This window comes from Thermobia domestica, chromosome 3 (assembly GCF_964235325.1).
Source record: "Thermobia domestica chromosome 3, izTheDome1.hap1.1, whole genome shotgun sequence".
Lineage (NCBI taxonomy): Eukaryota > Metazoa > Arthropoda > Insecta > Zygentoma > Lepismatidae > Thermobia > Thermobia domestica.
The window spans coordinates 14,301,765-14,326,869 of record NC_137456.1 but is presented as its reverse complement, the minus strand read 5'-3'; the positions used below and the strand labels follow the sequence as shown (position 1 = coordinate 14,326,869).

The 25,105-nt window shown below is 36.5% G+C and overlaps 1 protein-coding gene across 2 annotated transcripts in view; it reads right to left on the bottom strand.

The window, feature by feature from the left end:
* Positions 1 to 4,253: 4,253 nt before the first annotated feature.
* Positions 4,254 to 25,105, bottom strand: part of LOC145682421 (uncharacterized) — a 41,724-nt gene continuing 20,872 nt past the window's right edge. Inside the window, exon 4 of one of the 2 annotated variants that reach the window (XM_081754051.1) lies at positions 4,254 to 7,033. In XM_081754051.1, coding sequence (XP_081610177.1) covers positions 6,121 to 7,033 — 913 coding nt within the window. In that variant the 3' untranslated portion in view covers positions 4,254 to 6,120. Of the gene's footprint in view, positions 7,034 to 21,134; positions 23,372 to 25,105 lie in introns of those variants that run through there. The other variant, XM_081754050.1, reaches the window with a different exon arrangement.

Sequence of the window (25,105 nt, the reverse complement as noted above, 5' to 3'; positions counted from 1 at the left end):
ACGCCACTTTTTGTGATAATTTTAATATTTGAGTGCTATAACTCTTAGGAGAGTGCTACTCTTTTTATTTTCATATCTAAAATCCCAAAACACTATTAGTATTTTATAATACAAGTTTTCTTTGTTGAAGATTCTATTCACAATGAAAAATAGTTTTACTGAAAATAATGGGCCTTATGCAGAGTCTTTTTGACGTGTGATTAGAGCCACACTAAAGAGTTCGACTAATGTATGTTTCCTGCAGTGGTCAGCCCTTTAGTATGAAGCTAATAATACGTCAAAATGATTCTGTATAAGGCCCAATATGTTCAATACTAGTTCAATTCTTATTTTAGGAAATTCAAAACGTAAGATCTGACAACACTAGAGTTCTTTTTTGAGTGTCCACTGTTGCAGCATCACTGACCATGTAATCCTCTCAGTTAATGCCTAAGCCTAATAGTTGAACGGAGCTATGTGAACATGAATATTGTAAATATAATTATGATGCTGTATTATCCGTATTAACATAATATAAATGAACAAATATAACTAAAACTCCCAAAATTCATGACTCGCAGGTAAGGAATTTACCAAATAAGTTAAAGAAGTGATGAATAACAATGAAGAAGCGTAGACTGTAGAATTTCTAAAGGGTATCTCTGAGCCTACAAAACTTCGAGCATGTATTTCTTTGGAAATCAGAAAGATTGATCTTTTTACACTATTGTAATCTGCTCAGTTTATTGCATACTGTCGTCCTATTGCTCCTCATGTAGTACGGAGTTTGCCCTAACGCAGAACCACCGACAACTCGGAGCTGCAGTAACCGCCAGACGTCAGAAGTATTTCCAACTACAGGTGTATCCAATAAATCTATAAGGATATGAATGCTGGTGTATATGTAGTGAAAATGGCGTATTTCTGATGAATATTTAAAATTATGGTGGTTTACCTTCTATTTTATAATATTATAGCAATAGATTTTAGTAGCTGTAATTACAAGAAGTTCTCGCAATTATATGATTTAAGCAGTGTTGCGAACTTTGGTGGTAGAAGCGGTGGAACAAATGTGTGTATTTTTAAGTAGCGTATTTTGAAACCAATAAGTGAATGTGTACCTGTATTCTGGTAATAAATAGTTACAACGAAATTCATTGAATTTCTTGATTGCTTCTTGTAATAATAATGGCTTTTTTATAATGGTAACCAAGAAACTTCCGTCGCTTTTTCATCCACCACTTGGAACATCGATATGTCACCTAAAGACGTGCTCGAAGATCAAAATTAATCCCCATCAGCATCGATGACCTTCTGCCAACGTTCTGGAAGGCCATGAATTCCATCGCGGTATAACTTGGTGGGCCGTGAAGCGAAGAAAGTATCAAGTACATTTTGCACATCTACTAGCGATTTGAACTGGAGTCCTCTAAAGTGACTGTCCAAGGAATGGAACAGCTGCTAATCAAACGGTGCAATGTCCGTCGTAGAATGGTGTTCCGGGTCATCCAAGGCGTAGAATGGTGTTCCGGGTCCTCCTAGCCACGTGGGGCTTAGCGTTGTCCTGTAACAGGAGGACCCCTTTGCGATTCAGCAGTGCTGCCTCCGGAGTTTTGAATTTTTCTTGAACACGGCTCAACTGCTGACAGTACACAGTTGCAGTGATGCTCTGACCAGCAGGTAGCACTTCTCGATGCACGATGCCGCGAGCAGTCCACCAAACACACAGGAAAACCTTCTTCTGGTGCAGTGCTGGCTACGGCTGTTTTGAAACCGGTTTATGGGATGCTAACCAATGATGGCACCCTGGAGCTACAGGATCCACTTCCCATCACACGTCAACACCCTGTCCAAAAATAGCACCTTCTTCAGACGACACAGCAAAGAAACACGTGTTTGCTCGCGTTGCCCTCTGGTCCGGAGTCAAATCATGCGGGACCCATCGACCCAACTTGCAGTGCTTCCCAAGTTGATCGAGGTTCTGCCGAATAGTTTCTCCTCTCACACTGAATTGTAGTCCTAGTTCCTCATATGTTCGCCTCAATTGCTACCTGAAGATCTTCATTTTGTACATGTGTTGCGTTTTCGAGTGTTTCGTCACCGTCCTTAAACTTGTTAAACCACTGCTGCAGTGTCCGCGTAGTCACGACACTCTCACCAAACGCCTGGCATATTTATCGCTCCGCTGCAGCGGCGTTTTCAACCCAAGTTTGAACACGCCCTTATGATGCTCTGTGGAGGTCCCATGTTCACTCTTTCCTTACGCAAGTTCACGGTGTAACTGAACTGCCACAACCAGGTAGTATGTTGGATATAGCCACACCAACAGTTGACCTTCGTCTCATCTCCATTCGCATTCAACTCACGGTGTGACGGCCAATTGAACACAAACCACAAAAAGCGACAGAACTTTGTTGGTTACCTTTATGACATTGCAAAGTAGAGTTTAACAGTCCAGGGCAGTCTAAAGAGGAGCAAGTTATCAGATATACCAAGCTTTCTTTTCTTTCCATAACGTATGTGAAAATCTACCACTAGAATCTAAGGATTGTTGTATTAGTCTCTTGTGTTATTTCATTTTAAGAAGGATAAACTTTCATCCTAAGTAACTATTAACGTCACTATCAAGTAGAAGTGGTGTATGTAAAACTACATGATTCATAATTGTAAATAAACATAGGATTTTTATGCAAATGCATATTTTCTATGCTTATATGCATCTCTGTTAAACTTGGTATGAGTTCCTTACCACAATCAAACAGCTCGAATTTGAAGTTTTGTAGTGCATATAAATGGATGTTTCAAAGGTTAAAGCATATATTAGTTTTAACAGCATTTTCAGTACATCCTGTAAGTTTTTATTTCAGATATATGTTTACAGCATGGAATAAACAATAAACTCAGTTTTAGTTTATTTTTTAAATGCGTTTAAGAGTCTAGGGAACAGAGTGGCATTTTGCATGGAAGGATGAAAGAATGCCTAGTTTATGGAGGACCAATATTGTTAGCAACCAATCTGTAGTGCAAAGATGCTTACAATTACGAAGACATTAAGAGAAATCTCATAATGATAGAGACTTACTGCATATCGTGTCGACATCAATTTAAAAATAAGATGTGCGACGACTGTTACTCAGTGAACGCTGAGCTCTAATGTTGATGAAGCTTAGCGCGAAGTCCAGTTAGTTTCTGATAAATTCTAGCACTGTTCTGGAAAAGATGTTGATGGATATTCTTGCCAGAAACTCTAACTACAAAACAACTGAAGCAATGGGAAAATATCCTCAAGGGTTAGATTTCAACTTGCCTGAAAATATAATTACTAAAGTTGATCCTCTCTGTGAATATTACCTAGTAATGTCTGTTGATGTTGAGAGCAGTGTTTCTTCCAGACACTTTTTTTTGGGGGGGCACTGCCCCCCGGAGCTCTGAGAGTGTCCCCCGGATGAGACCAAAGTAATACGTCTATAGTATAATAAATAAAATAGTACCAGAAGTGCCCCCCTCCGGAACATTTTTTTCTGAAAGAAGGACTGGTTGAGAGATCATTTTCTGACTACTAATGTCACAAACTGACACCAAAAACTCTAGAGAAGCATCTTGTGATATGTAAGGGTAATTACGGGAAGGAGTAAATCTTCAAAACCGTTTTTTTTTTAATATGTAGAAAAGTTAGTCCCATATTATTACGTGTAAAGCAAATGTATTCTAAAATAGGCAACCGTGAACAAAAATTAGAGATCGTGTTTCCATATCAGAGTTCCTTTTAATCTCAAACTGTAAATATCACAAAGGTAAATTCTAAAGTCTCTGAAACGCAAAGTTCACTTTCAATGTTATATTTCACGTACAAAACTTTATCAAAACTTTGCTCCGTGTTTGCAAATACTCTCTTTTATTGTATTGTCTGTGCATATTAAGTTCATATATTTTAACATATTTAGCAGAATAATTGTATGCATATTTCATGAATTTTAAGTGCATCAAAATTCGATGTCTATTTATAACAAATAAATAATTTGTAAGTTTCTGGTTAAAAATTCTAAATTCCTTTTTATGTCACTCTTCAGATATCATCATACCAAAACTATATATTTTATGAAATATTTAACTTTCATAAAACAACTGGTACTTGTTCATAAAAAGGAAGATGAAAAACTCATACTATAAGATCTCCTACATTTGCGTACATTGTAATTTTAAAGTGTAACAACTGACTAACGATTTATAGTATTTTTCGAAGTAAATATTTATTTCTTCATTTATTTTTTAAATAAATGGATATTTTTTAAACCCCCTTATGTATGATAAAATAATTCTTAGCGTTAAGATTCAACAGGGCACAATATTTAATCGAAATTTTGCATAATTATTACAGAAAGACATACAGATTTACATGAATCAACCTCACTACCAAATCTACTCATTGGACAAACAAAAGTTCCTGAAAAAAATCGTACACCTATTTTGTATAGTGTATTTTACATAATAATCAACAGTATTTTGAACGCTTGAGCAATTGAGCATACAAAGAAATGACTTGATTTAAGAAATAAGTGCTTTAAATATACAGCAATTCACATTTTTCAGGCTTTAAAATAAGTAATACTATTATTTTGTAACACTATAATAATTATTAACTTTAATTTGCATATTCTAGAATATATATTTGTATATTATGTCCCGCTACAATTTATATTAAATACAGTAGCTATGATATATATAAAAAAGCAGAGTCCTTTTTATTTATTGTAAAATACGATGATTAATTTTTCCTCACAAACTAACTAAACTCTGAAGAATTCATTGGAATTTGAGCTTCATAAATATAAATATAAATCAAACTAAGATAATTAATTGAACACAGTATTGTCATAACCATAATTTAAAAGTAATAAATATTCATAAATATACAGGGGTGTTGCCACGGGGGGGGCAAGGGACCAGGACCCCAAATGATTTCCTGGACTCCCAAAATGACCAGCTTTTAAAACATATCGTAAGATTATCACTCCAGTCATTTTAAAATAACAAAGTTTACATATAATTAATAGTTTTAAAGAAATTAAGTGAAATTAAAAAAACATCAATCTTATGTAGATAGGTTCTGTGTACAAGGGCTTAAATTGAAATAGTTATGCACAAAGGTATAACGTTTGGTCTGGGGCAGTGGTTCTTGGTCAAACATAATAAAAACCATCTGGTACATAATATTTATAAAGAAAAAACTTACAAAGCAGTGTTTTTAGTTTTCCGGACGGAAAATAAAATTTTCCGTTTTCAGATCTCAAAATCACTAGCTGTAACTTTTTCTTTTTTGCTTTGTACATTGTAGCTGCCCCCTCACAAAAGAGAGGCGCCTCCTAGATAAACCTGTTGGCTACACCCTTGTAAATATATATTTACAAATGATCTAAATTGAATAATTTAAGAATTTATACCTGTTCAAAAATGGCCAATAATACATTTTAAGTAAATACATATAAAATTTGAAAGTAATATTTCTGTTTTCTCAGTTATTTCAAGACGAATGCAATGATACATCAAGAATTATTTACAAAAGAAAGAATTTTAAGTTTTTGTAAACAAATTTGTATATTTCGTAATGATCAATTTATTAAGAGAAATAAATAACAAATAATGACAGAATGAAACAAAACAATCTGCATGCAGTATTAACATTTTGTATAGCTGTACAGCTGCAAATGTACTACAAGAATCCATCATTTCATGACATTAAAATTAAAATTCGATTTTTAGGATCAAATCCACGATTTTCCATATAATTTACTCTTCTTATTAAATAAATAAATAAATAAATAAACAATATCTTTAACTTGTTTGCAACATTAACAACAATACAACATGAATATCTGAACATGATTGATTATCTGTTCAGAATCAACACAAAAATCAACTCAAAAAAATTAATGTTTAACACAATCAGAATTTTAAAAAAAGAAAATATTCTTGTTAAGTTGTTGTGAAGTTAACTATATTACTACGTAATTTGACGGTTTCCACAGTGTATTCAAGGCTTTTCTTCTTTATAATATATACCACAAGATGGTAATTTCGAGGAAAGACAGATTCCACGAATAAACTCGTATTTCGCTTTTTTGTGTGTCTTTACTGTTCGAGTTACTTCATACTTTTCGACGACGATTCATTCTTTGTGCTTAAGCAGCTTCTCTCGTGCGCTTTCAGACCACACAAAGTACGAAATTGTTTTCCACACCTGCAATCCTGAAGTTCGAAGCCGTTACACCCATTTACATGTTTCGTGTAAGTTGATAAAAATTCAAACCTATGTCCACAATTACATTTAAATTTGAGACGTCTTTCTCTGTCTGCTCGGATGTTCCCATATTTTAATCCACCACCACCATTACCATGGTATTTTTCGTGAATATATAGAATTTCTTTATTGGAAAAGATCTTCCTGCAAAACTTACACCTGAAGCCCTTAGCTCTGCGTTGTCGAGTGTAAAGAGCACCTTGTAAATTTACTAATTCAAGTAAGTATGGGTCATCAGTGTTAGTAGCTAAATCCGCAAGCATGTGTTTCTCCTTATGGAATATAAAATTACGCTCTGTCCCAAAGTTACAATTGCATTCCTCACATGTATACTTTCTGAAGGTATTGTTCGGAGATGTCGTATTCTGTTCTTCCTCTTTACGTCTACAATCACCACAAACAAAATGTGGTTTCCATTGTGGCTCCAGAGTTCGCATAAAATCTAGCGTTGACTCAGCCATACTTTTACATTTCCTACATGCATTTTCTTTCAAATATCCGACGTCGAAATACTTTTTTAAGGCTTCAGTGTAATACAATATTTTACAACATTTGGAACACTCACTGAGATTTTTCGGGTGGATATACAGAATTTTAGATCCAGAAGCTTTATGAATCTTACCAGCAGTCGAATTTAACGTGCTTTCATTCTCTTCGGGATTACTAACACCGGACACAAAGGAACAGAAGTCGCAGCCCTTCGGTTGCTTAAACAAAGTTGACGTACTAGCTGTTACTTCAGTTTCGAGAGCCAGTCTAAAGAATAGAAGAATAACCATTAAAGAATTAAAAAGTATTTACAATCCTTGGAGTATTTTTTTTTAAATGTTCAAAGACATCATGCTTTTACAATTAATCTAGTGTACAAGGGCAGTCAAAAAGTAAAGGGACTTTCGCAATTTCTCACACTAGGGTCTGGTAACACTGCTAGTATCCAACGCTGAATTAGAGGACTAGCTCAGGAGAATAATGCTCCCGGAAGTAAGAACGAAAAACAGTTCTGATTGGTTGGCGTTATCTATGTCTTGCCACTTTGAATCCAAATAGCATAATTCAGACGATTGTTATTGTCGGTCCTCATGGCCGAGTGGGCTAGCGCTATATGCTAGTAACAAAAATATATTTTGGCGTGAGTTCAAACCCGGCCCGAGGAAAGTTTTTTAAACATTTTTTTTTTTACATTTTTATAACACTTTTTAAATTAAAATAAAACTCAAAAATGTGATTTACCCACTTTTGTGCAGATAAGTAGTAGTAGTAGTTAGGAACGGGTTAGAAGCCCCGCAGGGCTCGTTTTGTTGCCCTTGTACTTCATGATATAAGGCTCGTTTTGTTCCCCTTGTACTAAATGATATAGATTTTGTGACCAAGTTAAAACAACTGACTAGGATAGCGCGTAAAACAGCTGGCTAGGGTAGCGCGCAAAAAAACGTACTTCCGGGAGTATTACTCTCCCGAGCGGGTCGTTGATTAGTATCGTCTGCAACACTTCTAGGCAACGTGTCACTCTTATTCCTGTGTTAGTCGTTGGAATGTAGTAGACCATTAAGCATGGCAGCTCCATTGTCAATCTGCACCAAGAAGGAAATGAGCCCAGTGATTCGGTTTTTGTTTGCGGAAGGTCTTAAACATGCGGAAATTATTCGCCGAATGCAAGCGCAGTATGGTGATAGCTGTTGATCGCGAAGCAATGGATAGAGCGTTTCAAACATGGAATAACTTCTTTATGTGACGAGGAAAGATAGGGCAGGCCATTGACGTCAACGACTGAGAACAATTTGAAAGTCGTTGAGAGTATGGTGATGGTAAACAGATTTTCATAAGTTTGGACCATTGAAGGAAGCGCTCAGGGGAAGATGATTTGCAACCAATGCAGAAGTCACTGATGCGGTGCAAAATTGGTTACAGGTGCAAACGAAATTTTTTTTACGGAATAAAACTGTGAAACGTTGGCAAAAGTGCGTTGAAGCTAAGGGATATTATGTAGAAAAATAATGTATGTTTTAGTTTTCTATCATTAGAATAAATGTACCTTTTCTCGAAAGTCTATTTACTTTTTAACTTCCCATCGTATTTGTTCTTTAGGAAGCAAGTTTAAACAAAGAAATTGAATTAGCCACTTTTCTCATCAATACTGGAAAACTAATCAATCAACTCCAGGGTTTCAGAAACCATATCATTACAACAGAAATATTTCATTTGTTGAGAAAACTTTCCAGCAACCATTAGTTTCATGAGATACAAATAAAAGATCTGAATCCTATCCTAATGAGTCCAATGATTTACGAGTGCATTGGTACAAAAATCCATCAGACTGATAATGGGGCGTTTACACTTGGTCGATTTAGTCGCACGGCTAAATCGACTCGCTGCATTTGCGACTAAATCGAAGCAACTAGGCCGAATCAGATCGATGGATGTGTTCAATTGTTTCAACCGAAATTGAATGCTGCTTGTCGACTGGCTCTCCTCTGGTCGATTCGAAATCGACTGGCAATTTTAAAGATGTCCAAGCAAAAAGTAATTGGTACAATTCGCGGTGTTATAGCAGAAGAAAATAGAATCGACCACAGAAAATAGAACGTCTTTCAATTCAGTTGCTAGTCGATTAGTCGCTTTCGATTAACAAGCGATTAAGTTGAAGTCCTGTTTACACGGTCGATTAAGTTGAAAGTGACGTCAATTCAACTGAATCGACTAAGTGTAAACGCCCCATAAGGTAGACAAAGAATATGGGGAATACCGCATAGTTTCAATCAACCATTAAACCTCCTCTAATTTTCTCCACAAACATCTCGCGTTTATATCGATAGGGTACTCCAAATATGTGAATTCATATGAAAAAGGCAACAAGGTACACCACCGGAACACTGTTTCCTCTTGTACTATAGCACGGCCAATAAGAGATGGTCTCTGACTTTCTTATCACATGCGGTGGGACATTGCAGCTCCTACTTTGATACCAGTTTTACCAACCACGATCACTCTGTCTTATACCGTTAATTAAATTGCCACTACAGTTGCACCGAAAAAAACCTTGACACGCGAGTAGTGGCAATGTCACTGCGAGCTGTCAGAGACGTTCTCTTACTGGACGCACTATACCAGCTTGGAACAGCGATGTCACTCCAATGATATGTCCTGTCCTAGCATATTCAAATCCTACAACTATTATCAGCCATTTCGTAAAGCGGACAAAGTCGCTGCGTTTCTTTACTTTTCTTAGAGAGGTATTGGTCGTAGTTTTGAACACTGTTGAAGAGTTAAATGTAAAAATTAACAGATAAATGCATGTCTTATGTGACTACAAGTTGCACTTGTCAGCTATTATGTGAAATTCATACCGTTTCAGTCTTTTCGTTCAGCTATGCGCTGCAATTGGTGATGCACAAGGGGCCTTCTGATAACAGCGCAACCTCAAAATGGCGATGAAAGGTTCTATTGACAGTAAATGGAGATTCATGGACACTTCAGACGCCTCCCTTTGTGGAACTGGGTTTTCTTGGCAAGTCGTCCGATGTATATCAGGCAGCACTTCATTCATTACATTCAGTAGAAACGTAGTTCGGTGTATTTTTGTGGACAAATGTTTCCCTATTTTTTGTACGACCGGATTAACACTCTCGCACTCCAGGCTATATTTTGGGAACGGCCTTCTCCTACTTTCCTCGCCCAAAAAGTACTATGATTTAAATGTTTCTACTTATCGAATTTGAATATGCTGTTGCAAGAACTACTTTAACGCAAGATGTTTTAATCGAGCTTCTAGACTTTGCTGAAGATACAACGAACAAATTTTCGTTGATAATGGACCTAGTACTCAGTCGCGGCTGCACTGTCTCACTGTTCAATACACGTTTATAAAGCAAGCTTATTCAAAAAGAGGAAAAACAAACCTAGTTATTTCATATTGTGTCACAGGTTTAGAATTGAAACACATACACAATGGTAATGATATATTGATATCCTTTTGCAAGATGATATACGGAGTGGACCATCAAGAGCATCAATCAGCTTTCACAATGTCCACCTTGAGCCTGGAGTGAGGCAGGGATCTATACTTCTATTTCCTGAAACATTATTATCGGATTTCAATATTCAGAGGATGGGCTTATAACAGCTTCATTTGCGACTACCAGGACTTAAGTTTTTGAAGGGAATAAAAAGAGTTGTGTTTTCCCTTCCTGCAAATGATAATAATAATAAATGTATGGAATTAAATTGATTATTTATTTAGCTCCCCCCCCCCCAAAAAAAAAAAAGAGTATTGTCAGAGTGCTGATCTTTAGTTAGTAATTGATATGCACTACTGCTCCCTTACTTATTTTGTTTCAAAGTACTGACGTGACGTTTACCATATTGACTAGAAATGTACGAGGAGCTGCTGAAAAATTCGTAGCCCAACCCAGGAGTGCACGTGGAATGGTGAAGTTTTACTTCCTCTACACTTCCCCCGAGAGTCAATATACTACCTTATACAGTGCTCCAGTTTTTGCAGAAAAAAAATGAAGATTTCCTTGCACTACTGTTCGTAGCACTACCCTTATCAGATCTAAAACGGCATCCTTTCAAGTGTTATTTAAGTTGGGAAATAAGTACAGGCAATAGTTAGACGGAGCTAAATCTGGGGAATAAGGATGATCTAGACATTGAAGTCCTAGATTATGCAATGCCAATTGTGTTCGCAGGGGCTTGATGGACAGGTGCATTCTCCTGAAGGAACAATTTCTTTCTTTTCATTTTCCGCTGTGTTGAACTTTGCATTTTTCTTTCAGTTTTGTGAGTAACGTAGAGATTCTGGATTAAATATCTGACCGTTGCGGAAGTAGTCTATGAGTACGACTCCATACTTATCCCAGAAGAATGTTGCAGTTTCTCAACCTACTTCTGTGTCTTGAGCTTCGTGGGGCGAGTGAGAAATGAGTGCTACTACTCCATTGACTGTTGTTTCGTTTCAGGATCATAGTGGTACAACCATATTTCGTCCATGGTTACTATTCGTGAGCGAAATGATCAGCATTACGGTCACATTGGAAGAATACTTCTCTTAATGCCGTCACTCTTTTATTTTCCTGACAGATTTTTTGGGGCCCCATTATACCGAGAACTTGCACATACCCAAGCCATTCTGAACTATGCTACCGACGCGTTCCAAAGAAATGACCACAATCTCTGACACAAGTTTTGCTGAGACGGTAAAAACTATGAAAGGGGGTTGCAGCCAGACCTCAGACTATAATAAGTATATCGTGAGTTTACTATGCCCTTTAAAAGTATATAAACAATACCTTAAATTATTTTTGTCACTTAAAAACTGGGGTGTCCTAGGCGCCCCGGGCTATATCCACCACTGGTTGAAATGCTGCAATTTTAAAGAATAATGTCACAAATTGCATTCATGATTTCGGGAACAGTCACTGCTTTTAGTCATTCTGGATGTAAAGCATAATTTGTTGAGAAATCGTCACGTTTAAATTAAGCCACTCACTTCTTCACCACTGTATTTAACGGAGGAGAGTATCGTAGTGTCTCATTCATTTCCTTATTAATTTACTTCGGTGACTATCCTTGGTGGAACAAAGGGAGGATTTAGGATTTAGATTTCAGGGCTTTCGATATCTAAGGCTATTTAGCCCGTCACGTTTTGAGGGATGACTCCCTCGGCAAGCACACAATCCGGGGAAAGGGAAGGAAGGAAGCAGCCTAGGACCTATAAGTTAGGTACCACCCTGGCATTTGCCTAGTAGCAATGAGGAAAACCCAGGAAAACATCATTCAGAGTGGCTGGCCTGAAAAAGCTTTTTACACTTTTTCGACAAAAACGTTATAACAGTTGTGATCTGGATGTCCGTGAAATTCGCTGTTTGGGCACACATAATCACTTCAGAGGCCTGAGAAAGCAATAAGAATTTTATTATTAATATGAAAATTTGTATTCATATTAATACGTGTTTCATCTTTGTACCTAGTACCTACATTCCTTCTGGGTTGGACGAGATTTTCAGCAGCAGCCCCTCGTAAATTATATATATATATATATATATATCTGGCCGAAAATGACTTACAAGTTCGTGGCGCCCTTCATCGGTACTTCTGGAATTCAATATGGTGTTGGCCCACCCTTAGCCTTGATGACAGTTTCCACTCTCGCAGGCATACTTTCAATCAGGAGCTGGAACGTTTGTTGGGGAATGGCAACCCATTCTTCACGGAATGCTGAACTGAGGAGAGGTATCGATGTAGATCGGTGAGGCCTGGCACGAAGTCGGCGTTCCGAAACATCCCAAAGGTGTTCTATACGATTCAAGTCAGGACCCTGTGCAGGCCAGTCCATTACAGGGATGTTATGGTCGTGTAACCACTCCGCCACAGGCTGTGCATTATGAACAGGTGCTCGATCATGTTGAAAGATTCAATCGCCATCCCCGAATTGCTCTTCAACAATGGGAAGCAAGAAGGTGCTTAAAACATCAATGTAGGTCTGCGCTGTGAGAGTACCACACAAAACAACAAGGGGTGCAAGCCCCCTCCAAGAGAAACACGGCCACACCGTAACACCACCACCTCCCAATTTTACTGTTGGCACTACACACGCTGACAGATGACGTTCATTGGGCATTCGCCATACCCACACCCTGCCATCGGATCGCCACATTGTGTACCGTAATTCGTCGCTCCACACAACGTTTTCCCACTGTTCAATCGTCCAATGTTTACGCTCCTTACACGAAGCGAGGCGTCGTTTGGCATTTACCTGCGTGATGTGTGGCTTATGAGCAGCCGCTCGACCATAAAATCCAAGTTTTCTCACCTCACGCCTAACTGTCATAGTACTTGGCGTGGATTCTGATGCAGTTTGGAATTCCTGTGTTATGGTCTGGATAGATGTCTGCCTATTACACTTTACGTTCCTCTTCAACTGTCGGCGGTCTCTGTCAGTCAACACACGAGGTCGGCCTGTATGCTTTTCTGCTGTACGTATCCCTTCAGTTCCCACTTCACTATTACATCAAACAGTAGACCTAGGGATGTTTAGGAGTGTGGAAATCTCGCGTACAAACTTCTGACACAGGTGACACACAGTCACCTGACCACGTTCCAAGTCCGTGAGTTCCGCGGAGCGCCCCATTCTGCTATCTCACGATGTCTAATGACTACTGAGGTCGCTGATGAGTACCTGGCAGTAGGCGGCAGCACAATGCACCTAATATGAAAAACGTATGTTTTTGGGAGTGTCCGGATAATTTTGATCACATAGCATATATATTATTAGACAAATGTGTTACTTGTAGCATACGCGAAAGTAATTCATGTTTAGGTTTGAAACGCTGCATTGAAAAATATTTCAGGTGCAGACGTTACTTATTTCTTAGTTACAAATTTTACTTGAAATAAATTTATCATATAGATCTAATATAAAAACAACAACGAAATACACAATGTATTGTAAAGTAAATCAAACATAATAAATGTCATTTTTGGTGTGGATTATAGCCGCCCCCCGAAAATGTATCTGCCCCTCCTTTTCCCCCCTAAGAACTTAAAGCTGGCGTTGTCACTGTGTTGAACAGTAACATCACCCACAAACACTCTGCGGGTCTATTCCTATAGAGGCTTAGAACTTTTGTTAACAACCCTTATATGTACAAATTTAAGCAATATGATTAAAATGCAGAACAGGGATAGGGATCCCATTCCTCTCATTTTCTTCCTTGCATATCTTCGCAATGAAAATGTTACAGTATCATATATAGCCGGAAAAAGTGAAGTAGAAAATACATTTTTTTTAAGCGCACGAGACGAAAAATTTGAATTCAAGATAGCTAATACAATAAAAGAAATCATTAGAATGTACAAGGGACCCACAATAAACTTAGCTGATGATTTGAAAGAATGTACGATTTGTCTTGGGGAACAGAGGGTAAAGATACAATTATTAGCATGGACGCCTGAAGAAAATTTTCTAGAGTGGCTCCTCTCCCTTGTTGATATATTACGTTTAATACATTTACGTGAACCAGGGGGCGGGCCCACCCTTTGGGTGCCCATGCTTATTAAGAAGGTACATTTTGAAAATTTTAACCTCTTCACTAATTTTTCTCGTATCTCACACGAACGTGGGAGTGTATGTATCTTTGTACACACTAGTATAAAAACATCTGAAATAGATATTAGGAAATTCGCTTGTGAATTTGACTTTGAAGCTGTAGCCTTTAATTTGCCCATTGTTAACCTTTGTATTATATATATTTATAGGTTGGCATCCGGTATATTTACTGTTTTCTTAAAGAAATTAGAAAGTCTCTTGGATTTCGTAAGAAAAAATAGTCATCTGGGGTGATGTTCATGTACATTGGTTACTGGAAGCAAAAATGAAATCCAATCTACGCGATTTATTGGATGTGTACAATCCCCATGCGCTAGTGACTGTACCGACGCGTCATAATAAAAGCACTCTAGATCAGTCCATCATTAATACAAACCAATTTGCCTATAATCTCGAGGTAAATACCGGATGCCGACCTATAAATATATATAATATAAAGATTAACAATAGGCAAATTAATGGCTACAGCTTCACAGTCAAATTCACAAGTGAATTTGATCCCGGGTTCTGTGATCATAATGCGATTATTTTAAAAATTACTTTAAACAATACCACCGTTCTTTTGTCTAAAGTATATACAATTACAAAGAGAATTCTCTTCATAATATGAGATATTTTAATTTCTTGCTGTTTCACGAAGTTTGGAACAGCATATACAACACGTCTAACACTGAACGTAAGTTTAAATACTTCTTCGAAACTTTCTTACACTATTTCAATATGGCTTTTTCAAAAGTTATTCGTAGAATCCGGATGTCGTCCACTAAACCGAGGTTAACTACAGGTATTAAAATTTCTGAAATTTAGATATAATAGATTACTCAAAATAAATACATCACTTTCTAACAGGGTTCGGAATAATATTTTTAAGTGCAGCGAAACATACAGAAGAATAATTAAAAGAGCTAAATTAATATCTAATAGTTCCACTGTACTTAAATCTATTAATGAAGCTAAAACTATGTGGAAAAATTTGAAATGATGGAAAAACCAACAAAAAGGGCGATTTTGAGTATGTTAAAGTTGGGGACGACATTATTAAAGCCTTAAACGGATTGCAGATATCTTGGATCACTATTTTCTAGATTGTGTATCATTACGTAACACCACGCAAGCGAGTTATAACTCGCTGAAAATTCCAATACGCTCACATACTTTCTTTTAAATTCCAGTGACAGTAAACGAGTTACGGAGAATACTGAGCAGAATGTCTAACTCGGAATCTTCAAGTTCTGAAAAAGTCCTGGCGACTGTTATTAACTTTTGTTTTTCTTTCATTGTAAATTACGTCTGTTATTTAGTAAAACTATCTCTTGAAACAGAGTACTTTCCATCAATGTTAAAAATGGCAAAAATAATTCGTCTCCATAAAAAGGACAGTATGCATAATATAAGAAATTATCGCCCAGTCTTCATTCTCTCCACGTTTTCAAAAATTTTTGAATATGTCATAAAGCCACGACTCTTGCCATTTTTTGAAGTCGTGTAATTTACTATCACTATCATAAAATGGCTTCTAAAATAAGAAAAGTATTGAAACAGGCTTGTTTGATTTCATGTCTAGTATGGCTCTTGATTTTTTTTTTTTTTTTTTTTGTTTTAAAAAGTATGTTCTTGGGCTATTTATTGACTTGTCCAAAGCTTTTGATAGCATTGATCATTTTACGTACGCTGTATGCTTATGGTATTAGAGGTGCAGCTCACAATTGGCTTCTCTCTTACTTATTTATCCAGTAGACGACAAGCGATACAACTATCAAAATTAGTTGCAGATGAGGTTCGAACAACTTGTTGTTCTTCTTTATCAACTGTAATCACAGGCGTTCCCCAAGGTTCCATTTTGCATCCTATTCTCTTCTTGATATATTTTATATAAATGAATTGTTAGAAAAAATAAATATTTCAGTTTAACGTCCCACGATTATATCCTTTAGACTAAGTGAGACGGTGGTTAAGCCAAATGAATGATGATGGACGAATTGGTAGAATGAGAAAGTGGGAGGAAACAGGAGTGTGCGGGAAAACGTACGGACACGATGTTCTCCACCACAAACTTATTTGGCCGGGGATGACTTATTAGAATAAATGTATTCTATACGCTGGTGATACATCAGCGTATATACAACAATATATCACTATGATTATATTAGGAAAATTAATAAAATTTGAAAGGAAATTCGCCAGTTCCACCGACAAATTAGTAAAGTGGTTAACACCGAATAGATTAAGTATAAATCATGATCAATGGATTCTCTTACATTTTCATTTTCCAGGGAAACAATGTATATCACCTACAATAAAAATATCTTCTCATTTACTCCAATATTCTTGCATAACGAAGTTTATAGGTGTAACCATAAGTGATGATCTTTCATGGTCTGCTCATAACTCCACTTTAAACAAGCTAAGTAGTGTTTTTTATTCCTTATACAAACTTCAAGGCACTGTGTAGAGAGAAGAACTTCTTAGCTTTCTTTATATCAAGTTTAATTCACTAATTAGCTTCGGAATCAAATAGCACTTTTGATAAAGTGGATACTTTCAGATATCCTAGGATTGATACTAACAGACTAAAATCATATTCACGAAGAAATTAAATGTCGACTAAAAGCAGGGAATTTGTGTTACTATTCGGTTCAAAAATCTCTTGTCGTGGCAAATTCTGTCGAGGAATTTAAAGCTTAAAATATATAGAGCGATAATCATGCCTGTTGTTCTGTATGGTTGCGAAACATGGTCACTTACTCTGAGGGAAGAACATAGACTGAAAGTATCTGAAAACAAAATACTGAGACGAATATTCGAACCCAAGAGGAATCGGGAATGGCGGAAACTTCATAATTTATACGGTTCACCAAACGTCGTTAGGGTCTTTAAATCTAGAAGACTCCGGTGGGCAGGTCATGTAACCAGAATGGAAGAAAGTAGGAACGCTTTCAAAGTTTTAACTGGAAGTCCAATCGGAAAACGACCATTAGGAAAACCTAGGCGCAGATGGTAGGACAATATTAAGATAGATCTCGCGGAAATAGGAATCCAAAGTAGAAACTGGATCCAGTTAGCTAAGGATAAAAGTCAATGGCGAGCTTTTGTGAATACAGCATTAAACCTCCAGGTTCCATACGCCACAGAATTAGTTAGCTTCGCAATAACACACTGAAAAATTGTTGAAACTAGTTTAAGCAGTCCCGATTGCAAAAGAAAGCAATTAAAATAATTTTTGAATTACCTGCAAAATCGACATGTAAAAAAGTTTTCATAGAGACAAAAACGTCAACACTTCCCAGTTTATTCAGTTATAAATGTATTCTTTTTACTGTGACAAAACAGGCATCTTTTTTACTTTAAAAATGTTCATAATAATACAAGACAAGGTAGTGACATATTTGTGATGCATCAAAAATATGCTAATATGAGTAAAACCGTGTATATGAATTGTGTTAGTTATATAATAAATTTCTTATGTACTGGAAGAATATGACTAATGTTACCGTTTTCTGTAAGAAGTTATTTAACCTATTTTATGTAAAATGCTATTATACGTACTATTAAGGAATATTTAAATGATTCATTAACTGAAGAATTGATAAGAAATACTCACTCCTGAGTACACGCCAGGTGTGGTACAATCAGCAGCAAAAACCTGCAACATGAGCATGTAAGTTTATTGTGAAACGATGAAGTCTTTTGCTCCAAAATAAGTGTGCAGGGGAGGACGCCGAGGTTTCTCTTGACGTGATTCGTGTCACTTAGACGTTATGTTGATTCCCTGGGCTGTTAGGCGTAGTTTCACACATGGTCATGTTGCAGTTTTTCTGCTGCGGACTGTACAAACGGTTACCTAATTACGATGTAAGTGATCATCTTTACATACTTGATATCTCTTATTGTATGGTTTTGTATTTTAGGAAGATGCATATGTACACGTTCTAATATAATGTATACGTTGTTACCTGACAATATTGTATGTAGGCCTATTTTATTGAGAACTGCAATGCTTACATGAAAATTTCTCGTGTTTTGTAGTAAGCTAATGAAAAAGGCAAATAAATGAAATCGAAACGTTGCGAAATACGCCTTCATTTCAGGTGAAGGGGAAAAAAATCACTAGAGTCGACGTCGGGACTGTATAGGTGATTACAAAGTTCCCAATGGAATTGTCACAACAATACGGGTGGGATTTGTCATGAATAAGAATAATTTCAGATTCTTAACATTCCTCTTCATTCGTTTTAGATAGCACGCTGCAGATTAGTATTTGGCAATACACATATGATGTGATTGTTCGTCCCGGTTTCAAGAAGTTCACGAGGACTACACCTTTTTATTTTCAAAACACAGTTGTCATGATTTTGCGACTTAACGGTGTCTGCTTGAATTTCTTTCGTTTCGGGAAACCGAGTAACACCATTGCATTGATTGCTGCGTCGACTCATCAGTGACGTAAGATATCCAGGTTCCGTGTCCAGACAATAACTAAAATAACACGTTATCTCCATCTTTTCTCCAGTGGGCCAAAAATTCACGTCCAGCTTTCATTTTACTTTCTGATTTTTGTGAGCGTTTGTCAATATTTTTGGCTCCCATTTCGCAATAATCTACACCGTCACTTACAACTCGTTGCACTGTTTTAACAAATACTTCTGTAAACCCTCAATCAGTTCAGTGATAGAGAAACAGTCAGTTGGATCGCACTTTCTTATGAATATGTTGCACAAGGTTGTCCGTCTAAACACTAGCCTTGGTACTTTGCTCGTCATCATGAAAATTTGAACGACCTTCCTGAAAAGTATGGAATCACTGCCTTACCTTTCTTTCACTCATCACTATTGGTCCCGTAAACGGTATTCTCGACGGATGTCAACTGCATTCTGTTCTTTCGCGTTGAAAAATCAGTTCAGATATGTCAACTCATATTTAACGGGATTTTCTATTACGGCACCCCATTCAACTTACTGGGAGGTACGACCTTCTTCGTGGCTACGCAGTTAGCGTACGCGCCTTTGGCGTGAGAGACCCGGGTTCGATTCCCGGCGTTAAGTTCATGTGGTTCGGATTCCACGTGAATCAGTAGGTCCACATCTCATATAGCCTCGCTGCTGAAAGAGACGTTAAACTCAAACTCAACAACATTACTGATACGTACGACAATTCCACCCTCAAAATTACACCTCTCTTGCAGGCACAAAATAAATACTAGAGCATACTCCAGGGCACAAGTAATTTCATTAATGTTGACAGTTCCACGCTCAAAAATTAATCCTTTTATTGAATGCCCTTCATAGAATACCTGGTTCAATATTAGGCTATTACATCTGGTACCAGCCTGAAGTTTCCGAATTATTTCATGTACACACGTGTTAAAGGCACATAATGTTTTCCGAGAGGTTGGTAGTAGAGATATTCTTCGATAATTATTTCAATCTATTTTATATCCATAAAACAGTTGGGAAGAAAGTCCATCTTCAACTATTCCTTGTTCAGCGTAAGCTCTAAACTCCAATAAACAAAATATTTGTATCCTTCCGCTCGTCACAAATACGATTGGCTAGTGATCTATCACTCCCACTGCCCAGGGAGAGGAGCAAATTATACACGTGCATTTTGACAATACTGTCTCGTGTTGTCCAGATACTTAGGACAGCAGCAAAAAAGAAAGAAAAAGACTTTTAAGATTTTTCTAAAAAAGTTTAAATTTATCTGGTAAACAATTGTTACTTAGTGAGGGAAGGTTTCTCTTGTTGGTGCTTCACCACAACATTCGCGGAACCGGGATTCATGTGAGACATCTTTCAGACGCAAAAGCAGAACACACCTCCACAGTTGAATTGGCGCCATAATTACTGCGCATGCTTAGTGTTTATTTCTATTGTTTCATTAACCACACTCGATTGCAGTATTATTAGATAATCCGTATTATATTTTTGTCATTTATAATAATGAAGTAGTTTTATATGGAGCTTCATAGTGAAAGTAATAATCAAATCATATGAACTATTTTGCGGAGGAGTACGAGCATCGGTAGGCCAACAGCAAATCAGCGAGATTTAGTTTCACGTGGCTTTGTTTATCACAGTTTAGAGCTTACGCCGAACAGAGTTTAAATAACGTGTCATTAGCATATCACCTCCGAACTTCAGTATTTGTGTTTTCAAGGCCAGAGCTTTTCTTCTTCTAAATTGAAGTGTCACCCCAATTTCCTTACTGAAACTTCTATGCAACTATTAGGGTCTAGAATCGAATGCGAGATAACGTGTACGAATCAATTGGGTACAAACGAACAGAAAAGCCACGTATGCACTGGATTTATTATATTCAATTATTTTGGCAGTGTAAACTGACAGATCTACGTATAGTTAACAGGGAAGCACCGAATACACTTCTTATGTCTGATACACTCATTTATATTGGCAATTGTTGGCTCCGCTAAAGAAATCTGCATTTCCAAATATGGCCTTCCAACATAATATTAACAATATCTGCTCTATAAGCATATTTTTAAGGTAGCAACTTCTCATTTTTTAATGAATCTAGTTAATTTCACCTTTTCTACTTGCTTGTACAATATTTTAAACTCGAAAGGTAGGAAAAAATTCAACATCTACAACTATTTTTATTTATAATTGAAAAATAACTTTACAAACAACGATTTCCATTACTTTACACAGTATTTACCGTAATATGAATCTCATTTACAGTCAAGGGCCATTAATTTAAAAAAAAAATCAAAAAGAGGTAACATAAAACCTCTTTCTTTCATTTTGAACATGTACACTCGCTAGCAAAAGTGCATACCTATCTGAAACATATTCTCCTTCAATAACTTCGTAGTCAACCAACCAATCAGGGTACAATTTCTTTCAGTTTACCGCGCGTAAGTTGGTGAAATATATGTTTAAAATGGAATATTACTGATTCGAGTGCTAGTGGAAATTGCATGCAGCTCAAACACATATTACACTATAGTCTAGGTTTTGTATGGCCCTGACGTTGACGAACATGAACAAACAAACAAACAAAAAATGTGAGTTTTACGTCCCAGGGTTATGCCGGTTAGGCTAAAGGAGATGGTGATGATGAGAAACGAATGAAATGGTGAAATGAATAAAGTGGAAGGAAATGGGATAACACTGAGAAAACCCACACACACGGTATTTGTCCACCACAAATCTCACTTGGTACGAGCTGGGATCGAACCAAGGACCCCATGCACCAGAGGTGAACGCTCTATCACTGAGCCACCGCGGCCCAACTACAGACTTATGTTGTCACTAAAATCTTATATCGTCTGCAATCGAATCTACAAATTTTCTTTACCAAAGGCGAACGCTCTACTGAGGGTCCTAAAATAAATGAAAAAGCGGATGGACAATCAACCATACAAATAGGGTAAAGAAAGCTTCAAAAAGATAAAGAGCGGGGAAGAAAGAGGAGAAATTTAATAGATGAGAAACAATAAAAATCACTGGAAACGTCGAGTGCTACTATTCATATGAAATATGTCATTATTATTCATGTGTGCAAGTACATTAGGATTTGGAAGTCATACCTTGACTAATCGACGTGAATCTATTTCTTTCTGAATTATATCGTAAAATCACACATTCACTCTCATACTGTTGTACAAAATGGAAATGTACTTATAATACATACAATTAAAATCTGACTAAAATTACTGAACACAATATTTAAAAAAAAAAAAAATTAAGATGCAGTATATTATTAGATTGAAATTCTCTCCAAATAAATACTTTAAAACATCTTAAATACGTTATAAACATGCGCCCAACTATATAAACAATTTGGAATATTTTCGATATTTCGTTACTAAAAAGGAGTGCAATTTAATTATACTAGATTAAAATCTTCACTTCTCAAACATTACGACATTTGATTGTCGAATTTCTTACTTTACTAACAAACCGTCTCTAGAATTCCTGAATAAGCACTAAAGAGACTTCCCGAAATATTTCGAAACACAATTATAAACACACGTATAAATAAATACTATACATAAGATTGTACAATAAAATCACTCAGATAATCCAATGTATAAAATCAAAAGATATTAATGTAATTTAAAGTGCTGAACAAACTTGAATAAACTTGGAAAAGTGTCATTACATTCATAACAGAAATAATGATTGGCATTAATAGCTTCGACATGCTTCTTTTTGTGGAAAACATTCAAATGAACATTTAAAACGGATAAATATGGGAACTTTTTTCCACACAAGGAACACAAAAAATCAAATTGTCGGTTTCTATTTAGATTTTTGGATTGAGCCTCTAACGAATTCCGAAAATTCAAACGTTTGACTCTTATATTCGAATTCCTCTTTGCTTGCAAAGTTTGGTTGTTGAAATTTAACTTCACACTTTTCCTTTCGTGAAGTATTCTCGAACAATCTGTAAGAATTACTGAACATTTTGTAATACATTTTGCGTACTTCTTTAGTACGGTATCGGAATTACTGGTCACAAAAGAAGTATTTTCTGACATTTTACAAGATCTAAGTTTGTGTTTTCCCATTATTAACTTGTCTCGGTTCCCCCACAATTTTTTAGTAATTTCCAACGGATTTACATTTTTGGCTCCATTCAAACAGTTTTCCATTTCGATGTGTGTTCGCTCACTAGATTTCCTCTTTCTTGACATTCGTTTACCACATTTCGAACTTTTCCTTCTTGATCTACGATTAGGTTTATTGGTATTAGTAGTATAAGCATCTACCGGCAGATTTTCTGACTCGCAGTTTTGTTGATTATTACCAATATCATCTGCAGGCAATGACTGTGAGAAACTCTCAACGTGCTCTTTGGACAAATCTTCATTCGTTACTTCAACTGCTTCACAAGACATTGAAGGTTCGGGTTTCACTTCAGGTACAGCTAGTGGATCAACTAGCTCTATACATCCCGGATGACCATCGGTATCTTCAAACTCACTTGGTAAGGTTTCATTCTTTACTGTCAGGACGAGCAGCCTAAAACAAAAGAAATGCAAATCTTCAGTTAAACTTCTCTTTCAGCACTCGTCACGTTCAATCATAATTGCATTACAATCATTATTTACGTCATTACATGAAGCATTATGTCACAGATAGTTTCCTGGTTTGTAAACAACAAACTATTTCTACACTCTGACGAAACATCCTGCTTATACCTTTATTCTAAGCACGCTAAATTAACATCATATCCAGTACTTCAAATAGACGAAAAAATAACGAAGCCAGCCGAAACAGTCCAGTTTCTTGGTCTTCTGATAGATAATAATTTGTCCTGGTCTCAACATATTGCAAAATTATCTCATGAATTATCCTCTGTAATTTTTCTAATAAGGTCACTTGTTATTATTTTAAGCATAAAAGTAGTACTAACAGCTTATCATGCACTATTTCACAGCAAAATCAGATACGAGGTTCATCCATTGAATTTAAGAAAGTTTTTATACTGCAAAAGAAAGTGATAAGAATAATCACTAATACTTCATATTATACTTCTTACAGAACGCTATTCAAAGACCTAAATATTCTTCCACTTCCTTCCTTGTATACATACGAAACATTACTTTTGGTCCACAAGAAACAAGAAGTGTACAAAAAGAATTCAGATAAACATGGATATAATACGAGAACGAAGTCATATCTTCAAATTCTTCTTGTTTTTAAAAACAATTGCATACAAATGTGTACAGCTTTTTAACTCATTGTCTAATCAAATTAAGTCTCTTACCAAACACGAAAGTTTCAACAAGTCAGTACGTTCTCTGTTGCTAAACCATTGCTTTTACAGTATGGTGGAATACTTGTAAACTGATCTAGGTTGTGCTAAATCGTAAACGTATTTTTTCGTGCATATTATGTTTTTCTATTTTGTAAAAAGCTGTATCTTCTATATAAGGCACAATATTTTATGTTTTCCTATCATCTAGGAAATATTGTAAAAGTAGTTATGTTTTTTAGTATAATATGAATATATATTTGTATAATCACATCATTGATATGTTCTATACCATATGGCAATCAGATAATGTAAATGGTCATTGAACGCAACAAAATTCAATTGAATTAATTAAACACAAACAACTGAAGAATATGGATTTAATCTGCTGAAACTCTGTATAGTAGTATGGCTGAAGAGAAGGTCTCCTGAAGACGTCCAACGTTGATTGAAGTTTTAAAGACTCGCTCAGCATTACAACGACCCACAGTGATGGTTTCGCCTTGATACAGAAAAACTGATGACCACACCATATCATTAACAACACTTCCTGTTGGTGGAGGGATGGTATTGGAAAGCGTCACCACAAACGTTGATCATGATCCAATCACCGTCCTTATCGTTTAAGATTATATAGTAACAGATTTATTTCTGAAGTGACAAGTCGATGTAGGAAACTTTTTCGATTATTCCGTACATATTCTGAGGACTGTACACCTTCAGACTGAGATCCTTGTTGGCCCGTGTCAACTCTGGGTAGCCCTTTCCACCTGATTGATTGCATGAAGCCACCGGAAGAGAGTAGTATGATGTATGCGTCAACAATTGCACGAACACTTTTCCGATGACCCGCTTCTACAGTGTTCCTGAGGAGCTAATCAGAACATGTATATGATCGGTGGCTAACTTTTTGTGTCACAGGCACGAAGTTTTACAAACCAACTGCGTTTCTGGTGTTCATTCACCACTCCTGACCTAAACACACTCTTGAAATTTCT